The 25,027-nt window shown below is 43.3% G+C and overlaps 1 protein-coding gene across 4 annotated transcripts in view; it reads right to left on the bottom strand.

The window, feature by feature from the left end:
- The window catches only part of txndc5 (thioredoxin domain containing 5), a 31,670-nt gene extending 7,147 nt beyond the window's left edge, over positions 1 to 24,523 (bottom strand). Inside the window, exons 1-8 of one of the 4 annotated variants that reach the window (XM_072261841.1) lie at positions 24,438 to 24,523; positions 24,087 to 24,336; positions 21,326 to 21,475; positions 19,525 to 19,630; positions 8,519 to 8,615; positions 5,928 to 6,043; positions 3,405 to 3,491; positions 243 to 443 (exon numbers count right to left, since the gene is read on the bottom strand). In XM_072261841.1, the coding sequence (XP_072117942.1) occupies positions 243 to 443; positions 3,405 to 3,491; positions 5,928 to 6,043; positions 8,519 to 8,615; positions 19,525 to 19,630; positions 21,326 to 21,475; positions 24,087 to 24,268 (939 nt within the window). In that variant the 5' untranslated portion in view covers positions 24,269 to 24,336; positions 24,438 to 24,523. The other 3 variants (XM_072261850.1, XM_072261831.1, XM_072261859.1) reach the window with 3 other exon arrangements.
- Positions 24,524 to 25,027: the final 504 nt, after the last annotated feature.

The following is a 25,027-nucleotide window of genomic DNA, read 5'->3' as shown; positions in this document are numbered from 1 at the left end:
AGCAAGATACAATCTTTCTCTTTCCAGGAACCAACGTAAATTACCTTCAGAAAGGGGAGCATCTTAAAACAGCTCAGATGCATTAATGGTTAGAAAGAAAGCACAGGCTAGAACATTAGTTAGCTTGGTGAAATAGTGAGGTGACCAAGCCAAAGTGAATAAAGAATCAGAACAAAGACAGATTAAAACTACATCGGTCATGCAAGCTTCCCTCCCCAACAAAAATGCCTTGTCTGAAATACCAGATTCTCCTCTCCTTCCTCCTCATCCTCGTGCTCCTCCTCCACTTCCTCCTCAGGCTCATCTTCTTCCCCTTCCTCAAGTTCAAACTCTTCCTTGTCTTCACTACTGTCTTCATCTTCAGAGGATTGAGCAGCCTTCAACTGGGAATCCACATATTCCTTTAGAGAGTCCAGATCTCGCTTTCCCTTGTATTGATCGACCTAAGGAAGAGATTTGAAACCATTGGAAAATAGGTCTCTCAATTTGAGTGCAAGGTTACATTCTAGTGGTTCAAAAAGGGAAATGTACCCAGAAACTGTAATCTCCCAGCACAACCAAATCGATAGTCATCTAAATCATGGAATTCGGATGTCCTTGGTTTAAGAAACGCTGAAATGTAGAAGGGTGACCTTATACTGATTTACAACATGTGTGGCATCGATAAGGTGAATAGTCATTGTTGTTTTCCCAGGCTATGGATATCTAAAGCCAGCGGGCTTAGGTTTAAGGGGAGAGGGTAAAGATTTGAAAGGAACCTGAGGGGTAGCACTTTCATACACAGGGTACTGGGTATATGGAACGAGCAGCCGGAGGAAGTTGTAGAGGTGAGTACAATTATGCTTGTGAGGCACTTGGACAATTACCTAGATAGGAAAGGTCTAGAGGGACATTGGCCAAACACAGGCCATCTCAGGTAGGCAACTGGTCAGCCTGGCCAATATAACCATGACTGAACCAGCAGTGCAGCTTACTCCATTTAAAATCCAACTTGAGCACTATTACGTACCGGACTGAGATCAGCGATAGCATGGCAAATGGGTCAGGGCTGTGAAGGAGTTCTCTACACAAATTTGGTTAAATTCTGTGGGAGGGGGTGGGAAGTAACTGCAAAAAAAAAGGGTGGGCAGTAGATGATAACGGAGACCACCCAGAGTAGAGTACGCAGATCAATTTTGCTTTGCTGTCAATAAACCCAAATCTCCCTCACTTAACGACAACATTGGGACAGAGGACCTGGGAATTACAGCTCTATTGAGGGCTGCTAACATAAAACTTATTCCATTTATTTTTTAAATTACATTACTAAACATACTATAAAGACTTCTTGGGGTGACACTTTGAATCATGCCGAAAGGTAACAATCCTTAAACTCTTGATGGTGACAAGTCGTGACCTTTTGGCCTGATTTGTGGGGATCAGTAACTAATGGCCGGTGACATTACACGCATGGAATGCCACGCCACGTCACGTCAGGAAGTTGTGAAGAGAACAACATTGGTGTCCAAGCCATAGCTTCCTGCAGCAGTAACACAAACAGGTAGGGTGGTATGGGAGAAAATATCAAGGCCTTACATTGTAATGGGCATTGAGGGGCTAAAGATTTGTTTTAAAATATGAATTCGAAGTTTACAATCTGTAGCTAAAGTACTCTGTAGGACTGAAATGCGCCTCACAACCGAGACACAGAAATAACTGTATCTGTACTTCTCTGTTCTGAGAATGTTACATGTCTGCAGCTGAGCCAGCTAGCCTGATAATATATTTTTTGAGAACTAACACTTAATTAAAATGTGCAGCTGCTCGAGGACATATTTTTGCTACTTCGCTATTTGGTAGCGTTGCTGAAGTTCCACTAAAATACTAAGAAACTGTTTGCTAAGCTTTGCCTTGAAGTCGCCATGCAGGATGCAATGGACTAATTATACATGGTTCTCTAATTTCGCTAGACAAAGGACTAAATAAAGGATCACCTGGTGAGGCAATGTCTTGAAGCAGGTTCTTAGAACAATGATTAGTTAATGATCAATTACCTTATATGTACCTTATGTTACTGTTGCTGGACAAATCAGAAAGAAAGCCTACCCAGCAACAGGTGACGTTCTAAACATTGTTCTCTGTAAATGCTAGGCAAAGGTTCAAATAAGGAATTATGTGGTCATACAATGTCCTGAGGCACGTGACCTTTACTTCTGTAAAAATCCAACCCAAGTGTCTCCTGTCACATACCACTCATGTATAAATATGACTCAGTTTTCTTGTTTGACAGAGTCCCAGACCCCGCTTTTAGGAGCTTGGGCTCTCCGTGATATCATGAAAATAAAGACTTTCCGAAGCAGCTCTCTTCGGGTCCGAGAGTACTCTTTTCCGCGACAGGTGGTAAAGGCAGCAAATGGCATACTTGTCTTCCGTAGATGGAACATTGAGTACAAGTGTCAGGAAGTCATGCTGCAGCTGTAAAGAGTCTTAGTTAGGTCACATTTGGGGTATCAGGCTCAATTCTGGTCACCCTATTACAGGAGGGTGTGGAGGATATGGAGAAGGAGCCAATAGAGGGTCACCAAAATCTCCTCAGATTAACGAATATTAGCTATAAAGGAAATGCCGGACAGACTTAGGTTGCTTTCTCTGGCACACCGAAGGCCCAGAGGAGACCTGTTGGAAGTTAATAAAATTTTGAGATGCACAGTTTTAAGGCAAGACAGGAAAAGCTTAAGGGAGATGTGCAGGCCAAGTGTGTGTGTGTGTGTTTTTGTTAAATATAGAGTGGTGGATGTCTGGAACGCCCTAGGGGTTGTGGCGCATGCAGATGTGATAGTGGCGATTAAGTGGTATTTAGAGAGACACAGGCAGGGAGTGGAGGGATGTGGTTCGTGTGCAGGTATATGGAATTAGGTTCATTTGGCCTCATGGTCAGTACAAGCTTTGTGGGCAGATGGGCCTGCTCCTGTGCTGTATTGTTCTAAGTGCCTGGTTCCATTTCACAAGGGATAGAACTTCATTGGGAATTGGGTGCAACATTTCAAAACACACAAATATCACTTTTAGGTGTGACTATGAATTAAAAAAAACACAAGGAAAAATGGGTTTGATTTCAAGACAACCATTTTCAGGAATTTCCCCTCCCTTGACCACCACTATAAGCATTCTCAGAATATGATAGAATTTGCTGCAGGATTTCATCTTGCACCCTCCATCCAAACTGAAAGTGAGAAAGAATGAAGGAGGGGAAGGCATCTGGAAATTTTAAACACCTGTCTACTTTCATAGAATGATTTTATCATTTTCGACAAATAGTAGATTTCCCAGCTCCCCTGCAAGTCCCAGCAATGCTAAATTTAATGAGCCTCACAGACCAGCACATTACTGGACCAGGCAAGGAAGGAAGGAAGCAAAGAACTTGCCTTTTCGCCATCCTTGAACCACAGCAGCGTGGGGTATCCTCGCACCTGGCTATCAGAGCACAGCTGCTGATGGAGGGTGCAGTCAACCTGGGAAAAGATCACGACAGAATCAGCACCCTTACGTGCCGCAGCGATACTGCTTCAAAGTGTGCATGTCCTTGTTTTCCCCAACTATCACTAACTCCTCTCCTTTGCTGGTTAGCTTTCATCACCCAGTCCCTAAAATTCAATTACCTCAAGGAAGGAACCATTCCAGCAAGGAGACCTTTCAGCTCATACTGCGCCCTAGAGAAATCCATTCCGTGCTAATTACTCTTCTCTTTCCCTACAATCCATTACTCACAAGTGCCTATCCAATTCTGTTTCCACCACAGTGCAGTCAAGAGGGTTACATGTTGTCACCTGCAGTGTTTTGAATAAAATTATTTTCTTCACACTCTCTTATCTAAAGCATTCTCACTTTAAATCTACAACCCTGGCAAATGTCATTGACTCTGGAGTCTCAGCATCACATGCAAGATACAACAGAGACCTCTGCTCACCTCAATGCTTCTGAGGTTTGGTTTACCTACAGCAGGCATCTCAGAGCACTGGAAAAATTACACCAAAGCCACTTTGGCCAAATTCATTTTAAGCTTAACTGAACCAACATCAGTATCCTTTGCCAAACCAAAGTTGAGCTTAGTCAAAGTCAAGTTTGCTGTTACATGCAATGAAAAAATTACTTGCAGCATCTTGGGCACATATACTCAGGTACATGATTGCAAGAGAAGCAAATCATACACAATGTCTACAAGAGAGTACACAATTAAAAGCACAAAAAGAAGCATCAAGTCCATCGTAGTGCAAAGCAGTCATGGGTTGGCTATACTCGGGTGGTGACTGTGCAGGCTGGTTCAACAGCTGAATGGCTGAAGTAAGGTAGCTGTTCTTTCACAATCTTTCACAAAAGGTTGGTTTGCGGGTGCAGCAGGCTACCAAGGCGGCAAATGGAATGTGGCATTCATTGTAAAGGGATTGAATTTAAGAGCAGGGAGGTTATGCTGCAACTGTACAGGGTACTGGTGAGGCCACGCCTGGAGTACTGCGTGCAGTTCTGGTCTTCCTTTTCTGGAGGCGGTGCAGAGGAGGTTCACCAGGTTGATACAGAGATGAGGGGTTAGACTATGAGGAGGGATTAAGTCGCCTGGGATTGCACTCACTAGAATTCAGAACGATGAGAGGAGATCTTATAGAGACATATACAATTATGAAAGGGATAGATAAGATAGAGGCAGGAAAGTTGTCTCCACTGGTAGGTGAGACTAGAACAAGGGGATATAGCCTCAAGATTCAGGGGAGTAGATTTAGGACGGAGATGAGGAGGAACCACTTTTCCCAGAGTGGTGAATCTGTGGAATTCTCTGCCCACTGAAGCAGTGGAGGATACCTCAGTAAATATATTTAACACAAGATTGGTTAAATTTTTGCATAGTAGGGGAATTAAGGGTTATGAGGAAAAGGCAAGTAGGTGGAGATGAGTCCATGGCCAGATCAGCCATGATCTTATTGAATGGCAAAGCAGGCTCGATGGGCCAGATGGCCTACTCTTCCTATTATGTTCATGATTGATGGATGTGCTCAAGCCTCCTTGAGCGAATGCAACATCCCCACTGACTCCTGGGAACCTTCGGCCCATGGCCAGTGAAAGCAGAGGAAGAGCAGTTGGACTGGCACTGAGAACTGCAGGGCTATGCATCAGGAGAACTCAAGCAGCAGGGTCACACCACCTCACCAGCCAACCAGCTACCTCCCTACTACCTTATGTGGAACAGATGGTGCCATTGTGGGTTCAGAGGCGGCCAATGAGGCCAAGCAAATGCTTGATCCCGAAGTACTGCTTCAGAAGAAGTCATAAAGTTTACTTGAAGCTACTCTGAAACAACTCGGCCTGTGCTCTCCACCATCAGGCTCACATGGGCAGTCAACGGTGGTCCCTTTAACTTCAGAATTCCCTCATGGAATCAAAGACAATTCTGCTTTTAAGAACCAAAAACCTGGCCAATGGAATTGACTCTGTACCATCTTGATTGAAATTAGAATATCAGTTGACTTCTTCATCTAATGGTCTTCTAAAGCAAGTGACAATGAGTACTGCACAGTAGTATTGGGAATAATAATCCATCCAAATACTGAAATGCAATGCATTCTTGAAAGGTTCCAGATCTCTAGGTAAAACATACACCCAGGACTAACCACAGAGGGTTTACTCGGCTATTTCTTACACTCACTCCACATCCTTACTTTGGTTCAATAGAGCTATATTTGATCAAAGAGAGGCAGGAAGATATGCGGCTGTGAACTTTACACCTACAGTACCTTGGATTTATTTTATATTGTATGGATCAGATTGTCTACAAGACTGTGTTCTCCGAGCCCAGGAATTTCTTCCCACCCCACAATCTACTGAGCACTACCACATGCCAGGCGTTCTTTTCTAAACCTATCCAGAAAAGCTATTTCTTGTCCTCTCAATGCTCCCACCTTGCTAATTTTCACACTGTCAGAATGCTCGAAGGCCGCTGCCAACTGTTCCCACGCTGGAGCCAGAGCCTTGCAGTGTCCGCACCACGGAGCAAAGAACTTGATGAAGTGAAAGCCTAGAAAAGAATTTTATTGGCAGTTACGGAGATTGTTATTAAAAAAGACATAACAATCAATGTGTTCTTGCTGAGAATTTAGACGGAAGTTGTAAAATTAAGAATTTTGAAAAACATTTACCTTTCTCTTGTAAGCCAAATATAGTGCCTTAAAAAGTATTTAGTCCCCACAACTATGTTCACATTTTACTGTCTCATTTTCTAAATTAAAAATATACTGAAGTGGGATTTTTTGAGCAAATCTACAAAACATTGTGTAATCAAAAGAAAACCTGCCAACAATTTACTAAAATTAAAAATCAGAATTGTAGGCTGAAAATTATTCATCCCCTTTGCAATTGCTATGCTAACTTTCTTCAGGAAGAATACCGTATTTACCTTACCAACCCACCCAATTTGTTGATGTGGAAAATTGGAGGATCACCTGAATAAATACTCCCTCTCTCTGCAAGGTCCAACAGTATGGTACATAGACTTTCAACAGACCAAACCAAAATGAAGACAAAAGAGCTTTCGAGGCAAGCCAAGGAAATAATATAGAGAAGCACAAATCTGAAGAAGGCTACAAGACCACCTCAAAAGGCAAAACATACCGTGGAGCTCAGTGCAGTCAATTGTGTGTGGAAAAAATATGAAACCACAGCCACACTGCCTAGGTTAGTCCATCCCTTTAAACTTAGTCGCCAGTGAAGAATGGCACTTGTAAGAGAGGCTACTGTGACACCAGCAGTCACTCTAAGTGAGCTGCAGTAGTCAGTGGCTGCCACTGGAGATGAAGGTCATTGCACAAAGAATGGTATTCAAGGAAGAATCTCTGGCTTTAAAAAAAAAATCATATCCTTTCCTGTCAATACTTTGTAAAGTGTTGCTTAGAAGCTACTGTAAAGATGTGGAAGAGAGTCCCGTGATCAGATGAAACTAAAGTGGAACTTTTTGGCCTCAACACTAAGCAGTACATGTGGTGTAACTACTGAGTGCCAGCAGGTAACACTATTGTTAAGCATGGTGAAGGCAGCATCATGCTTTGGGGGTGCTTTTCAGCAGCAGGGACTGGATATTTGGTTAGGATTGATGGGAAGATGAATGCAGAAAGATCCTGGGCAAAAACCTGCTAGCCCCTGCCTGGAAGTTTAAATTGGGGAGGAAGTTTGACTTTCAGCAAGACAATGACCGAAAGTACACTGTCGGAACAACAACAGAGTGGCTTCAAATGAAGAACATCGATGCTCTTGAGTGGCCTAGTCAGAATCTTGACCTTAACCCAATCGAACATCTCTTGCAAGACCTCAAGATTGCTGTCCACTGCCACTCCCCAAATAACTTGAGCAATTTTTCACGGAAGGATGGGCAAATCTTGCTCTATCACATCGTGCAAAGCTAATAGAGACTCATCTAAAACGACTACTGGCTGCAACAGCTGAGAGAGGTGGGTAAACTACATAATGAGCAAACGGGGATCAACAACTTTGAAATACTGGCATACCAGTTTTTCAATTTTTAAGATTTTCATGCTTTACAATTTTCCCTGCTCTACTGTGAAAAATAAGCATGTGATTCACAAATAAAAACATCAGTTAAATTAATCAAAATCCCTTGTTGCAATTCTCATTTATGTGAATAACAGATTGGAGCTGAAAACTTTTACAAAGCACTGTATGTGCTTACACATACTTGCAATTCCAAACACTTGATTTGCAAACAATTTTACTTGTCATCATCACAAGTGTAGAAAGCTGGGAGCTTATTGATTCAGGATACAAACGTTCCTGGCAAGGTTGGCATCCTTACTTGCTTAAGGAAGGGACCACGTTCTCACACTACTGTCGTTGGTGTGGTGAAGATGCTCCCACTGCACTTCACTCCAAGATCCTGACCCAATGCCAATGGGGAAAACATGGTATATTCCCAAATCAAGATGTTTGTTGAGGAACTTGGAGCTAATGGCATTCTTGTTGGCTCAAACGGAAAATTTATTTAGGGAGGCCTTTGCTTAAGTACTGCAATCTGTCCTGAAGACTAAGCAAGCTATGGCCACAGCACATTAATGGCAGTGTGCCACTTATAGTTCTCTGTAACCCAAGACCTTGTTGACAAGTTACACACTACACACTTCAGCAGACTACATCAGCTGAAGAGGTCTCACCAGGTCACCCAAAATTACACAGGAGTGTTGCAAATCCTTCTTCCCAAAGAATGAATGATGAGCACATCTTTACTTTCATTATGACCTTCTCAATATTCATATTCAAACAACAATGTCTCTATATGAATTGAGCCAAGAATTATTCAAACCATTCCATACTACATTTAAAAGAATGTTTCAGATAGGAATAAGTGCAACAAACACTTTTTAATCTAAGAATTGATAACCAATGTTGTAAGGGGGAGTTGCTAGCACCAACTTTCTTTTAAATTGTTTGATACATCTAAAGCACACATATAGAAATAGAAGAGTTAGCCTGGTGTAGAACAGACCTTGTCCAGTGTGTAACTTGAAGTTGTTGGCTGAGAGTTCATACAAGCCCTGCTTGGCTTCTGGGACTGTGGAAGATTCCTGCTTTGATTCAGTCTGCTAAAGAGAGTAAAGTACCTTGTTTATAACCACTAAATAAGTAAATCACATTTTACAATTAGGTAGATATTTCATTGATTCCAAAGGAAATTGCAGTGTCACAATAGTATTACAGGTGCACAGATATACAAATATTAGAAGATAAGTAAGAAAAAATGTTTAAAAGTTACCTCCAAAAGTCTAACAAGAGGGGTCATCACTTCCCCGGCTATAAGTTGACTCATTATAGAGTCTAATGGCCGAGGGTAAGAATGATCTCAAGTTTGTCAAGTGCTATACAAGAGAAAATAAAATACTGGATCTCTTGTATGCAAATATTAAAGATGCATACAGCTCCACAGCTCTACCCCCACTTGGAAGATCAGATCACAACCTGGTTCACCTCATGCCCTTGTATAAGCCCAAAGTACAGCAACAGCTAGCTACCACCGAGACAGTAAACAAATGATCTCCTGAGGCTATCGAGGTCTTGAAGGGCTGCTTTGAGGCTACTGGCTGGAATGTGCTTTGTGAACCATATGGAGAGGACATTAACAGACTTACTGATTGCATCACTGGCTACATCAACTTCTGTGTGGACATTGTAATGCCATCAAAGACTGCTCACTGCTTCCCCAACAACAAACCATGGGTCAACAGTGATCTAAAGGATGTAAAGGAGAAGATTAAGGTGGCTAAAGAGGAATACAGGAGAGAGCTGGAGAACAAGCTTGGCCAGAGTAGCACATGGGAGGTGTGGAGAGGCATGAGGAACATCAATGGCTTCAATCAACCTAGCTGTAGAACCTTGGAATGCAGCCGCGAATGGGCTAATGAGTTAAACCAATTCTTCAATAGGTTTGACAATTGCCCTCCTGTTCACACCCCCATCTCCCTGTCTCCCTTTCTCTTCACCATTTACATCTCGGACTTCAACTACTGCACAGAGTCTTGTCATCTTCAGAAGTTTTCTGATGACTCTGCCTTAGTTGGATGCATCAGCAAGGGAGATGAGGTTGAGTACAGGGCTACTGTAGGAAACTTTGTCACATGGTGTGAGCAGAATTATCTGCAGCTTAATGTGAAAAAGACTAAGGAGCTGGTGGTAGACCTGAGGAGAGCTAAGGTACCGGTGACCCTTATTTCCATCCAGGGGGTCAGTGTGGACATGGCGGAGGATTACAAATACCTGGGGATACGAATTGACAATAAACTGGACTGGTCAAAGAACACTGAGGCTGTCTACAAGAAGGGTCAGAGTCGTCTCTATTTCCTGAGGAGACTGAGGTTCTTTAATATCTGCCGGACGATGCTGAGGATGTTCTACGAGTCTGTGGTGGCCAGTGCTATCACGTTTGCTGTTGTGTGCTGGGGCAGCAGGCTGAGGGTAGCAGACACCAACAGAATCAACAAACTTATTCGTAAGACCAGTGAGGTTGTGGGGATGGAACTGGACTCTCTGACAGTGGTGTCTGAAAAGAGGATGCTGTCCAGGTTGCATGCCATCTTGGACAATGTCTCCCATCCACTACACAATGTACTGGTTGGGCACAGGAGTACATTCAGCAGAGACTCATTCCACCGAGATGCAACACAGAACATCATAGGAAGTCATTCCTGCCTGTGGCCATCAAACTTTACAACTCCTCCCTTGGAGGGTCAGACACCCTGAGCCAATAGGTTGGTCCTGGACTAATTTCCTGGCATAATTTACATATTACTATTTAACTATTTATGGTTTTATTACTATTTATTATCTATGGTGCAACTGTAACAAAAACCAATTTCCCCCGGGATCAATAAAGTATGACTATGACTATCAGAACACCAGACAAGATGCCGAGGCACCCCATGCTCCCGCAGCACCAACCCTTCTCCTCCTCTCCCCTCCAGTTCAACACGTGGATGAACAAAACAGGCTATCATTGCCTACATCCCCTCCTTGCCCTGCGCCTACCATCCAGTCCTAACCTAGAGCCCATGAGATTCAAAACAGCTCAGTTTTATGAGCTGGAGGGTAATGTTGGAAGGTTGCTTTTATGACTGGAAGCATCCAATCACCAGCATACTTGTTCCTGCAGTGGATGTCATCATGATACCCAAAACTGTTATACTCAGCATTGATATTTTTAAAAAGTATGTTGCAAACACAGTTCCTTAACACTTACAGAGCCAAGATTATGCTGCTGTCTAAATAAATCTTCTGATTCAGAATTGTTGCCTCTATCACTAAGCCCTGGTCTAGGCTCCAATGTATCCATTTTCTCGTACCCCTCCCCCCACTTTTTTTTACAAACACACTAAGAATTGGCATAACTCTATTGTACATGCATAGCTCTGATCACTGTCGCTAATATTTGCATTTGATGGGTCTTTGCTATTATTGACCATGCCTTAAAACAAAGAAGTAACTGACTCACCATCAAGCTCTGAATTGGAAGCTGGGTCATCGCTGGTAGAAGCGTTTTGTTTTGTTTTGTTTGCTGAGTTAATTTATTTGTGTATGTTTGGCACCAAGTGCTGCATAGCGTGGGAAATGGAGGGACGAGATCACAGTACGTGACCAAGTGAGTTGGGGATCTTCTACCTAATCCCACGAGGCCCTCCAACCTACAAAAAAATCCACCTTGGGCCCCTCTTATTTCTTGTCTACTTGGTGCCCAAGCCAACATCCTCCGATAAGGACCCAAGTTATATGTGCATTCTGACAATACCCTACCCCACTCGACCCTGTTTCTGCTGCACAGCATTGCCCTTGCCACAGCCCACCCCCACCAACCTTGCGCCTCCCACCCCAACCCATCTGCTGCTGAAGCCATCACCCTGCCCTTACACTCGGCATTTCCAATGCACTCCACCCACGCCCTGTTCAACCTTCCAACACCGCTGAGGTTGAAATGGATCTTCGGTCAGACGTATTAAATATAATGTGTGAAATTTGAGCCGAGAGAACCTTTGTACGTTTTTCTCCACACACATGAAAACAAATTTTACTTTGCATCTCAAATTTTTGGATAGTGATCTGTAAATACTGTGCAAGGATAGATTTCCATTACTCCAAATGGCTGTGTCACAGTGGTCACCTTACACCAACTCTGCTTCTGAAGCTCAGTTCTACAAAGCTTGCTTTGCCCCGTTCACGCACTGCACCTTGATGGTCTGACACTTTGTGGCTTCTTGCCAGCCGCTGGCTTGACTTTAAAATTGTCTATCTTCACTTTCAAGTCTCTTGATTGGGGTCCTGTCCTTCCCCATCTATATGGCACTCTGCGACAGCTTTAGTTCTTCAGTCCAGCCCTCTATTTCCTAAAGTGATCAATTTCCAAATACATTCCTTCGTCAGCCAATGCCCCTTATTACACTCAAAGTCTACCTCTACAGACTGCCCTGATAAACACCCATTTAAAAATCCCATCTGCACAGATCACTTTATCACAGAACTGTTTAAAGACAAAAGACGAGCTTTGTCACACGTACATTCAAGCATACAGTGAAATGCGTCATTTGCATCAAATCAGAGAGGATTGTGCTGGGCAGCCCAGAAGTGTCGCCACATTTCCATGCCAATAACTTACGAGCCCCAACTATATGCCTTTGGAATGTGGAAGGAAGCCAGAGCACCCGAAGGAAGCCCACGCAGTCACGGGAAGAATGCGCAAACTTCTTCAAGGCAGCAGCAGCAACTGAACCCCTATCTGGCACCGTAAAGCATTACGCTAACCGCTATACTACAGTGTCACCCACTTGCTCATTTAAACCAAACTTGAGTTAATAAATCAAAAACCTTTATGACCCTGACAAGAAAAGTAACAACTTTATCCTGCTTAGATAGTTAACAGGGTGGTTAAGATGATGAAATTCACTGGGTAAGACAAAACAAGGGATGTGAGCTTGACAGCAAGACTACTTTAGCAGTGAAGAGAGAAGGCACACGGTGGTTAGACTACTAACTGAGCAGCAAGATTGATTCCCTTGGTGTCAGAAAATTTCTACCAAGTACTAACTCACACAGGGGACCATTTCACCTCATCAACCAAGCAGCAGCTTGCAAGCACCAGATGTTCACACGTTCTGTACACACTGCAGTTTCTCAGATCTATTTTAAACACCACAGTAGCCTAAAGTTAGACACGGACCCATGAGTCATTGCAAATGAAAGCCCCTGCCACCCTGTACACCTCACCAGTTTTGCTGTCATTCATTTTACAGTGGCCTAAATTACTGCATGTGTACCAGTCAGTGATAAGCCTGCACCCTCCCAATCTACTGTTTTAAATATAAAGTCACAAACCTCTGAAAGTAAGGAACTGATCCTAGAGGTTCAAGTAATACAACTTTTAATCATGGAGTCAGAGTTAAACAGCACGGAAACAGGCCCTTCAACTCCACTAGTCCACGTCGATCAAGGTGAGCTGGTCCCATCTGCATGTGTTTGGCCCAAATCCCTCTAACTCAGGGATTCCAACCTTTTTTATACCATGGACCAATACCATTAATATTGGGAACCCCTGCCTAAATCTTCTCTATCAACGAACTATTAAAGTTGGGATGCTTTATTCTATGGAAACATTTACTCCCTTGGCCCAACTCATCCATGCCAACCAAGGTGCCTTCCTCAGCTAGTTCTACTTCTCCACATTTGGCCCATATCCCTCTCAAACCTTTCCTACCCATGGACCTGCCCAAAAGTCTTGGAAACATAATTTCACCCACCTCTACCACTTCCTCTGGCAACTTGTTCTATATACTGATGACCGTCTCTGTGATAAACTTACCCCTCAGCTCCCCTTTAAATCTCCACCCCTCAAAATCTTCCTAATATCCTCTCTAGTTTTCCCCTACCCAGGGAAAAAGGACGCGACCACCCACCTATTTATTCCCCTCATGATTCTAAGCTTCGACAGTTATCCCTCAACCTCCTTTGCTAAGGGAAACTGTCACAACCTATCCAATCTCTCATAACTCAAACCCACTCGTCCATGTAACATTCTTGTGAACTTTTCTGCACCCGTTTCTAGTTTTACTGCAGCCTTCCTATAACAAAGTGACTACAACGACAAACACATCAGGCGCAGTCTCACCAATGATCTACACAGCCATAGGCCAACATCCCAACTCACGTGTCTAGAATTCCTTATTCATCCACGAGCGACTGTCCAATGTCAAGTTCAATAAAATAAATGTATGCTTCAACATTAGTCTCAGAAATACACCACATCCATGCCAATGATCAACTACCTTCGATGTGAATCCCATTTACCAGAACTAAGTTCACAGCTCACCATTCCTTGGCAATTCAAATGCACCTTAGAAAATTTCTAAATGTTGCGATACTTTCCAAATACCTCCAGCACTCCCTCAGGTACAGACACAAACCATCATATGGGTCAAAAACAATATTCCTCAGATCCCCTTCTAAATGTCTTACTCCTTCCTTAAAAACTTCTGCCTTCTAGTTTTAGACAGCTCTTCTATGAGAAAACAAATTTATTTATGCTCAATGTTATATACTTCTTCAAGTTCCCTTCAGCATCCCCCACTCCAAGGAAGACAAACACAGCCTAACTAATCCCTTCCCTTAACTCAAATGCTCCATCCCAGGGCAACAACCTGGTGATTTTCCTCAAAGTACAAGGAAACCTTAATTGGCTAATATTTTCCAAGTGCCTTCTTTTGCTCTCTTTCAAGACTCACTCTCACAAGAACTGGCACACAACTCCAATTAATTAATCAAGTTGGCTGTTTTACAAAGATCAATACAGCATAGGAACAGGCTCTTTGGCCTACAGAGTTGTGCTGAACTGATTAAGCTCATGATACTGAGTCCCCTCTCCCTGCACCTGGCCCGTATCCATCCATTCTCTGCATATTCATTGGCCTATGCAAATATCTCCATCCTATCAGTCTCCACCACCACCCTGGCAATGCACCCCAGTCACCCACCACTCTGTGTAAAAAATGTACCCCTCACATCTCCTTTGAAGTTAGCCCCCTCACCTTAAAAGTATGCCCTCTTGTATTAGACATTTCAAACTTGGGGAAAAGATACTTCTCTACCTATCTATGCCTCTCAGAATTTTACAAACTTCTGTCTGAACTTTAAGAAGGTTCAAGAACCTCAGGACCCACAGCACCAGGTTCAGAAACAGTTATTACCCCTCAACCATCAGGCTCTTGAATCAGAGGGGACAACTTCACTCACACAATACTGAACTGTTCGCACTGAAGTGGACTCACTTTCGAGGACTCTGTCTGAAGTTCTTGATATTTATTGCTTATTTATTATTATTTCTTTTTTCCCTCTTTTTGTACTTGCACAGTTTATTGTTTTGTTTTGCACACTGGTTGTGGTCTTCCATTGACTGTATTGTGTTTCTTGTATTTACTGTGATTGCCCACAGGAAAATGAATCTCAGGGTTTTATATAGTGATGTATATGTACTTTGATAGTAAATATGCTTTGAACTTTTCTATAAGAACGTCTATTTGTCTCTGCTGCTCCAACACAAGCTTGTCCAACCTCTCCTACCAATGCATACCCTATAATCCAGGCAGCTTCCTGGTAAACCTCTGCTGCACCTTCTCTCCAAAGCCTCCACATCCTTCTTATATCCGGGCAATCAAAATTAAATGCAGTACTCAAGACGTGGCCCAGGCATGTGAATGTCTGGATGCTGGATGCTAGTTTGAGCAGGGAAGTTCCCACCTCAGCTGGACTCAGTTTAGATGTCATAATAAGAGTTTGACAACACACAAGTAGGCCTTTTAGGCCCACCTCTCCATGCCGATCATGGTATTCATCCACAATTGTCCTACTTGCACTTGGTATGCAGCCTTCTGTGCATTGGCGGTGCAAGTGCTAGACTAGATACTTCATCAATGCTGAGTGCAAGCACCTTCACCATCTTCTCAGGCAGCACATTCCAGATTCCACCAACTCTTCGCGTGAAACCAATTCTTCTACAGATCCTCTATAAACCTTCTAACCTCTCATCTTATACCTAGGCCATTTTGGTTTAAACATGCTACCATGAGGAGAAAGATTCTGACCATCTATCCCATCCGTCTCCTCAGAATTTTGTCCACCACTGTCAGGTCACCGTTCAGTCTCCTCTACTCCATGGATTAACTGTGCAACAAGGACCAGTTCCGTTTTGCACTCTGCATCTGAAATTCAGTTCCACCAACTTCGAACAATCCAAATGTCAGTGATAACATCAATACTACTCACAACAGTAGCACTCAAACTTGCATGCCCAAGAACTTCAGTTGCATAGGAATACCACCATTAATAACAAGTTATTCTTCGTTACACAGCACCATTAAAAATTGTTTCCATCTTCGTGGCTTCTAAAATCTGTCACCCGTCCTGAATTGTTGCCAGGTCGAATCAACACCCAGCAGCACGTTCCAGGCACTTAACCGTATTCTGTAAACATATTTTACAGAAAGTTTCTGTAAAAACTTTCTCCCTCTCACTTTTAACACATATCCTCTAGCATTTGACATTTCGAACCTGGAAGAAAGATTCTGCATTGTCTGTATCTGACTGGACTAAAAGCCAAATAAAAATGCAGTGGATTCTGGTCAATCGGGACACATCCGGACCAGTACATTTTGGCTCAATTAAGCAGCTGCTCCAATTAGCCGAAGCTTCATGGAAATAGTTGAAAAGGTATAGAAAAGACGAACTACCACTTAACTGAGTAACAGGTTATGTAAATGAAATAGTGAACAAATTAGAACACTACAAATGCCACTGCAGTACTATAAAACAGTGCATTAGTCCCGAATAGTTATTGACAGAAGAATTCATCTGCTGTGTATGGGTGTCCAGGTAGCAGCTGTAGTGAAGGGACTTGTTGTGTCCATTCTGGGGTAGCTCACTCACCTTTGGTCCCTACTGGACACTCAGCTCTCGAAGTAGCTGTTTGCATGCGATAGCGGCCACACTCTGGTGCACTGCTTTAACAGGCAGCTAAACCAAGCGAAGGTAGCTGGAGGGCCTCAGACCCTGGTGAAACGGGGACATAGCAGTCCTAGCATTTGAAGGTAGCTTCGGTGGACTGGGCGGATGAGATCAACAGAGAGATCCTACGGCCAGGAAGGCTCTGCCACGCTTTGTGGAGAGCGAAGGGCATGACGAGACACCAAGGAGTCATGGTTGTCCACTGCAACCAAGGAAGGCCCCAGTTTGTGACGACTGCTCATACCACTGGACCTGGAATCCTGAGGTCAGGAGAGTAGAACTGTCCCAGTGCAATGGCTTTTTCACTTTAAAAACTCTCCTGCACGGGTTTCATACGGCATCACCAGATAAAATGGACTAGTAACGTGCTGCTGTGTTCTTTTGATTGACTATAAATCAACAAAATCAGCGCAGACATCTAGTGCCAGAAATGCACTGCTTCCAGACAATGCTTTCAACAATTGCATCCTCCACATCTTCATTTTTATTGTAATATTCACGATGATTGTCAATACCTTCAAATTCTTCATAGTTCTTACCCTGCTGAAGTAGTGAAATTTATTCATTTTCTCTCCCGGCTGTTTCTGGCATCTCCAAGCCTGAACACTCGAAACAGCAGTGAGCAAAGCAATTCTAAACTGTCTTACTGCTTACTTCTCACCAATTAACAGAGACAAAAGTCACTGCTTTTTGAACACAAACACATGCAACTGATGCTATTTAAAACTGTTCATTCTAAGCACACTGTAGTGTCTAACTGCCACACAAGTTCACGCGATTGACGCTAGTTAGACACTGCTTGACAACAGTCACCTGTCCCAATTAAGCAGCATAGCATCCCAAATAAATGAAGGGAATCCCAGTTATTTTCTCAATTAGTACTTGTTCTTCAAGAGCTATCCCAAGTAAGTGGCTTTCCCGATTATAGACCAATGAACCAGAATCCCCAGTACTTCATATTACAAATCCCAGAGACAAAAAAAAGGTTTCACTGAAGTAATTTATAAGAAACAATTGTACTTGATAACGATGCTGAAATAAAGAATTTTACACAGAGTGGTAGGTACCAGCAACGGGCAGCCGGGGTATGGTAGAAGCAGATGCAACAGTGACATTTAGCAGGCTTTCAGACAGACTCAAGGGTGTATGAGGTCTCCAGGGAGAGGCAGCACTTCTGGTAGAGGGGACTGTCATGTCTATTCAGGGGCTGCTCACTCACCTTTGGACCCCACCAGACATCCAAACTTTCACCTGTGGCTCCAAGTAGCCAGTTGGCATGCGACAGTGGCCACACCCCACTACACCACTTTGACAGATAGGCTAAGCCAGGTGAGAGAAGCCAGCAGGCCTCATATCCTGGTAAGATAGGGACAAGCCTGTCCTGGAATGCGAAGTCAGTGGCGGTGGTGGGGGCGGCGGCGGTTGGGATGTGATGTTCTTGTTGTTTCTCCAGGGGGGTGATCTGTTAGCTTTTGTGTTAGGGAGGGGTGGGGGGGGCACCTTATGGCTATCTGGGGAAGACAAATCTCAGAGTTGTATTCTGCATACATACTTTGATAATAAAATGAACCTTTGAATCAGGCAGATGAGATCAAAAGTGAGATCTAACGACCAGGAATGCAGCTCTGCAACTCTCTGTGGAGAGCGAAGGGCACAACGTGGCACAGAAGACGTCACAGTCATCCAATGCAACCAAGGATGACCCCAGTTATGACAACTACTCGTACCACTGAACCCAGACTTCTGAGGCCGAGAGAGTGGAAAAGTCTCAGGTGCATCTGCTGCACAAGTTTCCCATCACTGTTGGATATGACAGGCAACCACCAGATAGACCCATGAACACCTGCATATAGGGCAACATGGATCATGTGCAGGGAGGAGATTTAACTTAATTTGGCTTCAGGTTTGGTGCAAGTGTTGTGGACCAAAAGGTCTGTTCCTGTACTGTTCCAGGATTACGATTAAATCCTGAAACTTCTTTCCCAATAGCACCTTCACCTAAAGAACTGCAATAAATGCTGATCTTACCTGCAATATCCAAATCCAAACGTATACAAGTAAATCACGTAATTAACACAAGCAATGAAAGACAGGTTTATACTACGAGGACCAAAAAAAGCAAGAAATAATCAGGAAGAAAATGCAACCAGGGAAACCCAAAGCCACACCTTGAATTTTATCCATTAAGAACCACACTGATGTTTTTCTAATGAATAAGAGACTCATTCTACAGATTTCACTGAGGGGTTAAAATGGTGCCATGTCTTAATGCATACACATGTGGGAAAGGGAACACAGGGAAACAAGAGGCTAAAGAAGCTTTAACAAAACCAGGACACCATTTGTTAACTAGTGAGGTCACAAAATTATTCAATGAAAGCAAACTTAATGGTTTAATAAAGCAATGCAAACCCTTCTCATTTGTTACATATACACAATTTCTAAATTATTATTTTTCCTCAAACAGGCTAGGTTTTAATGTTTAGAAGAATAGCCTTGAAAATAATCAGCTCATGTGTAACAACGAATGAACACAAAAGGACAGAAGTTATTACGGATGGCAGCAAAGCAAATGAATGAAGAGGGCTACTGTTCTACAAGCGTACGTTGGGCCTCTCTGGAAGTGACACACAGATAAATCAGAGTGTGACTGGTTGGAGAATTAAAATGACAAGTAACTGGAAGCCCAGGTCACTCAATCTGTGTATGATTGCTTTAACGTAAACTAATAATCAGATTCCCTTCCCAAATGAGTGAATTCTTCCAGTCACCTTTACAGATCCATTTCAATTAACCAATTAACTGAGTGTCTCCGCCATACTTGGACTTGATCTTGGTCTGGATCATTTAACCCAGAACTCTGAATTACAGGTCCAATAAACGAATCACTCTGTTATTGTACTCTCGTGGGTCGTCACTATTTCTCATTTTTAATACAAACGTGATTTCAGAGTGACTTACAACAGGTTCAGCACTCATGGTCTGAAGCATCCAGGTTTCCAGTGCCTGGAGGTCGCGAGGCCCCTGATATTTCACTGCTTCCTGGTTGGGTTTGAATAACTTCAGTCTGGAGAATAAAAGAGAGCAGACACTGCAGGAAAAGTGAAACTGCACAGAAGCCCTCTGATGCGCCTAATAGTGGCATCAAAAATACTGAGCGATTAACAAATGTTGGACAAAGCTGAAATGGGTAAATGAAATACCCACGATAGATTACAATGTCCACGTGATAGTTCAACAGTCATTGTTTAGGACAGCAAGGGGTGGAGGAACAGAGTTGACATGTGAACAGATAACATTTGGACCAACAATTAAACTTACAATCGCAAACACGAGGAAATCTGCAGATGCTGGAAATTCAAGCAACACACATCAAAGTTGCTGGTGAACGCAGCAGGCCAGGCAGCTTCTCCAGGAAGAGGTACAGTCAACGTTTCAGGCTGAGATCCTTCGTCAGGACGAAGGGTCTCGGCCCGAAATGTTGACTGTACCTCTTCCTGGAGAAGCTGCCTGGCCTGCTGCGTTCACCAGCAACTTTGATGTGTGTTGATTAAACTTACGATGGTTGATTAGAGCCAACAATGCAACAGTGAAGGTGCACCCTGCACCATTGAAGCTGATCTACTGCTGTAAAGACCATAAGAAACACTAGCAGAATTAGGCCATTTGGCCCATCATGTCTGCTATGCCATTCTATCATGGTTGATTTAATATACCTCTCAACCCCATTTTCCTGCCTTCTCCCAGTAACCTGACTAATCAATAACCTATCAACCTCCACTTTAAATATACCCAATGACTTGGCCTCCACAACCATTTGTGGCAATGAATTCCACAAATTCACTACCCTCTAGTTAAAGAAATTCCTCATCTCTTTTCCAAATGAAAATCCCTCTAGTCTGAAGTGTGTCCTATGGTCCTAGACTCCCCCACTATAGGAAACATCCTCCCAACATTCACTCTACCTAGGCCTTTCAATACTTGATAGGTTTCAATGGGATTCCCCCCCCTCATTCTTCTAAACTCCAGCGAGTACAAGTCCAGCGCCACCAAACACTCCTCGGACATTAACCCTTTCCTTCTCGGAATTATTCTCATGAACCTCCTCTGGACCTTCACCAATACCAGCACATCTTTTCTGAGAAAAGGGGCCCAAAAGGAGCATCTCACCATCAGAGGTAGCAACCTTCTACAGCCATTGCAGAAAAATAATATTTACAAAATGGATTCAAGCAGAATGTTGTGTCCATTCCATTGTTTAGTCCTACAAGTAGGAAATAATTTCAGACTAGGCCAAATCTAAAATAAACAGACTTAAGTAACAGGGGGATTTAAAAAAACAGCAGTTAAAATCTGGAAAGCATAACCAGGACAGATTCAACTGTAGCTTTCAAAAGGGATCTGTTAAGCACCTGATAGGACAGGCTCTGCAGGGCAGTGGGGAGAGGGACACCATGGATTGTTCGAGCATAAGGATAGTATGGATTCAATGGGCCAAACAAACTCATTCCATGAAGTAAACATTTGTGTTAAACAAACTGTCACTGTAACAAAACTAAGGCTGGAGATTCTTAAACAGAATCTTCAATTGATTAGCCCCTATCAAAGGCAAGGTGGGAACTGAACAAAGCTCAGATAACGACAACAGCATATTGCTTTAGAGAATGCAATCCAAGTGGTACATGGTCCACCACTCCCTATTCTGCAAGATACTTACCAAAACTATTTTCAAAGCAGCCCCTCTCCCAAACCCAACACTTACGTGGGATATCCCCGGACTCCATGATCAGAACAGATTTTGGTGTCTTTCGTGCAGTCAACTTTAGCAATGTTAAGTGGAGGCGAATCCATGCTGTTGTACTTGTCCCCTAGCTCATTCCACGTAGACTGAAGCCTCTGACAATGTCCGCACCTGTACAAAGAAACAATACATCTGAATGTAACTCTACAGTGAGTGGTGTTCACACCTAAGTTTTGAAGTCTGAAGTTTGTGCTAATCATGCATTCATTTTTCAGAGGCAGACCTTTTCCACTCACGTGCAGCAATGGATTAGATTTGCAAGGACACACTGAGTAACAGACTTCACAATGATCTTCAGCAGCCTCAAATTTAGTTGCCGTAGCAACACATCTCCGTTCTACATTTGCTTACAAAGTCCTGGCTCCAACCAAGAGGCTGAACACTGACCCAATTCTGCCATGGACTGAGGTCAAGCAAGAGATTAGCAGGTGGTCACAGAAGATGCTTCAATGATTGTTTTCAAAAGCAGCTTGGAATATGCAATATCCAGGCCAGCTTGGCTACTTCCTGACCTCGTGACCACTCCAAACGCAGAACGAGCCAGGAAAGCACTGGGGACCTTGTATCCCTGCCTCAGGAGCATGTGGATGCCAGTGAAATTGGAGGAAAGGGCAATGCCTGTCACCTCACTTTCCCACCCACTCAACCACCTTGTGACGGGTTCTCTGGATCATTCTCAAGGGTCTTTACTGCTGACAGAACAGAACTGGGAGCAAGGCATCTTCAACTCTAAAAGGAACAGACACCAATCTGCAGGAACTCAGCTTGTTGAGTGGAATCTGGGGGTTGGGGAGATAAAAGAACTGTCAAGATTTCAGGTCAAAACCCTGCACGAGGACCACTGCATCAGCACCACAGTTTTACCATGAAACGCCAACTATTCCTCCCCCCCCCCCGCTGCCCACAGATGTTGCTCAACCCACTGAGTTCCACCAGATTCCAGCATCTGCAGCCTCTTGTGCCTGAACTCTGAAGGACGCTTTAATAATGAGGAAGCAAGAACCACACCATCTCAACAGCTTGAAAATAAATCAAGGACCTGTTGCCAAGTCAATCATTTCATTAATTCTCTTTTACTGACCACTTTCAAAATATTACTTCATCCCATTTCCTCAGCGTCAGTTGTTGCTGAGTGGCCAGCCACTGGCCCCACCAATGGCAGATACAACTCCAGTGATCAGGGTTTAACACCGGTCTCTTGTGCCGTCTGCAAGGAATTAGCATGTCCTCCTTATAATCACAAACATTTCCCCAGAATGCTCCAGCCTCCTCCTACGCCCACAAATACGTGTGTTGAAAGGTTAACTGGCCACTCTAAGTTGTGCCTGTATGTAGATGAGTGGTAGATTCTGAGGGAAGTGGAGTGTGGCAGTTAATGGGAACATGGAAGGAACAAAATGAGTTAGGATAGAACCAGAGTGACAACACACATGATGGGCTGAAGGGCCCAATTCTGTAAAGCATCTCCATGACAACAAAAATCCATTAAAAGAATTCACCATGTTCGGCTGAATACATGCTTTTTACACACTGTACACACCATCCCAAGACAATTTCTATTACAACAGTACTACAAAGAACTTCTTTGCCCGCACAATAAAAGTCATCCAACACTCAAAGACCTCTGCATTCATTCTAGTCAACCAACTAGAAGACACTTACATCTTGGCACTTTGTACCAAGAAATTTGAAGTTGCTGGGCACTCACACCAGACTGCCTGCTGAGCTCAAATTAAGATGTACGTCCTTCCAGAGACCCACAATTGAAAGCTGAGGTAGGTGGACAGCTAATCTGTAGCCAAATGAAATAGGTCAATTTTCGGTGAACTTCAGTGAAAACCAGGAATAGTTTATAAGAAAAGTTGCCTTTTTCCAAGATGCAATGGAGTAGCTACAAGGACCGTACTTTTAAAAAACTTTCACTGACGTAGTGGTGTAAAAGTATCTCTAAAAAATATTCTACCAGTATTAAAACGTTGCAAAAGTTAGCAAACTATGAACCAAAATAATTTTTACATTTTGCAGTATAAAATGCCGCTATAGTTCAGATTTCAAAAGTCAGCACCTATTGATTTGGTTTCTTCTAACGTCGTAATGTTAGACTTCAAACGAAAGGAAAGGGGTTTGAAGTGATGCACGGCCTGGCTCATAGTAAGGAACTTTACGGTTTGTCTATTTAACAGGAAGTGCAGAGTGAGGAAGATCTGATTAAGTATCACGATACTCCTTGCCAGAGTGAGATTAAATGGTTGCACCGGTAACCACTCACTGACAGCAGCTTTGACACAGACGGTGTTTACACATAACTACTGAAATCACTCGCCCTAAAAACAAAAAGGCCAGCTTTTGCAAAAGCACGTTACGTAACTTGATCTTCCATTGCTTTTCTTCGGGTGCCACGTATACAGCTCACGCAGGCCACATGGGTGGAGGATGAAATTCAGTACAATGGGCATAGCAATCTATCGTGCAAATTATATATATCCTTTCATAATTCCCTTAGTAATGCACTATTATATACTCAGCCTGAGATTTTACTTCGAGCAGGAACCGGTTGTGAACTTTGAATATTATCTTCCTCAGCTAGGCACTTTTACAAAGTATCATGTGCAAATATCACCCGAGTTCGATACCACATTAAAGTTTGTAATCCACCCCCGCACTGCCAAAATAAACACATGATATAATCAACAGAAGATTAAAGATGCCAAGCTAACTTTACCAGGGCGCAAAGAACATGATGAAGTGAGGGGTGGTTTGCACTGCGTGGCTGAACAGGTCCGCATCGTAGAGGTGCTTGCTGTGTGGGTCCACCGCTTCGGATTCTTGCAGAGAGCCCCGCAAATAGCCCATGAAAAGAGACAGCAGCAGGGGAAAGGAGGACAAGAATCTGGATGTAGCCATTCTCTTCGACCGCACTTGCAAGTAATAATAAAATAAACAAATGGCCGCGAAGGCAGTCCGGCCTCTGTCTGCAAAAATTAAAAAATAAACATATAAAAAATAAGTCTACGTGGAATCCAGACCGGCAGCCGCAAAGTGAACAAATTGCAGAGACGGTTAAGGGAACTACCTGCCTGTTTTACCACAGCTTCGCGTCAGTTCAGATGGTCAACCCCACACGCATTGCAACGCCTCTCTTGTCGATCAAATGCTTCTCCGGCCCAGAGGGAGGAGCGCTGGTTTTGGATCTGTCGCCGTCTTCTGCTGGCATTGCTCCCGGTTGGGCACCGCGAGTGAGGTTCCTACGAGCGAAGACAATGTCAAATCGAGATTATTGTCATAAATTGACTATGCATAATGCATTGGCCGAATAAACACAAGAATATAAACAATTTTGCACTGTGTTTTTGTATATTTACTTTATGAAGCATAATCTTTATGTTAAAAATGCACGAGTACGTTGAGGTACAGGTGTTAAGAAATGCTTGCAGCTGCATCGCCCGTACGTAGGTATAGACAACACAGAGAATATACATTCAGTTGCCATTTCATTAGGTACCTAATAATGTGGCCACCGAGTGTATGTTCATGGTCTTCTGCTGCGGTAGCCCATCCACTCCAAAGGGCCGACGTATTGTGCGTTCGGCGACGTTCTTCTGCACGCCACTGTTGTAATCCGTGGTTATTTGAGTTACCGTCGGCTTCCGGTCAGCTTGAGCC

This window comes from Mobula birostris, chromosome 1 (genome assembly GCF_030028105.1).
Source record: "Mobula birostris isolate sMobBir1 chromosome 1, sMobBir1.hap1, whole genome shotgun sequence".
NCBI lineage: Eukaryota > Metazoa > Chordata > Chondrichthyes > Myliobatiformes > Myliobatidae > Mobula > Mobula birostris.
Note: the sequence above shows the minus strand (reverse complement) of the source record. Positions and strands in the feature narration are given on the sequence as shown.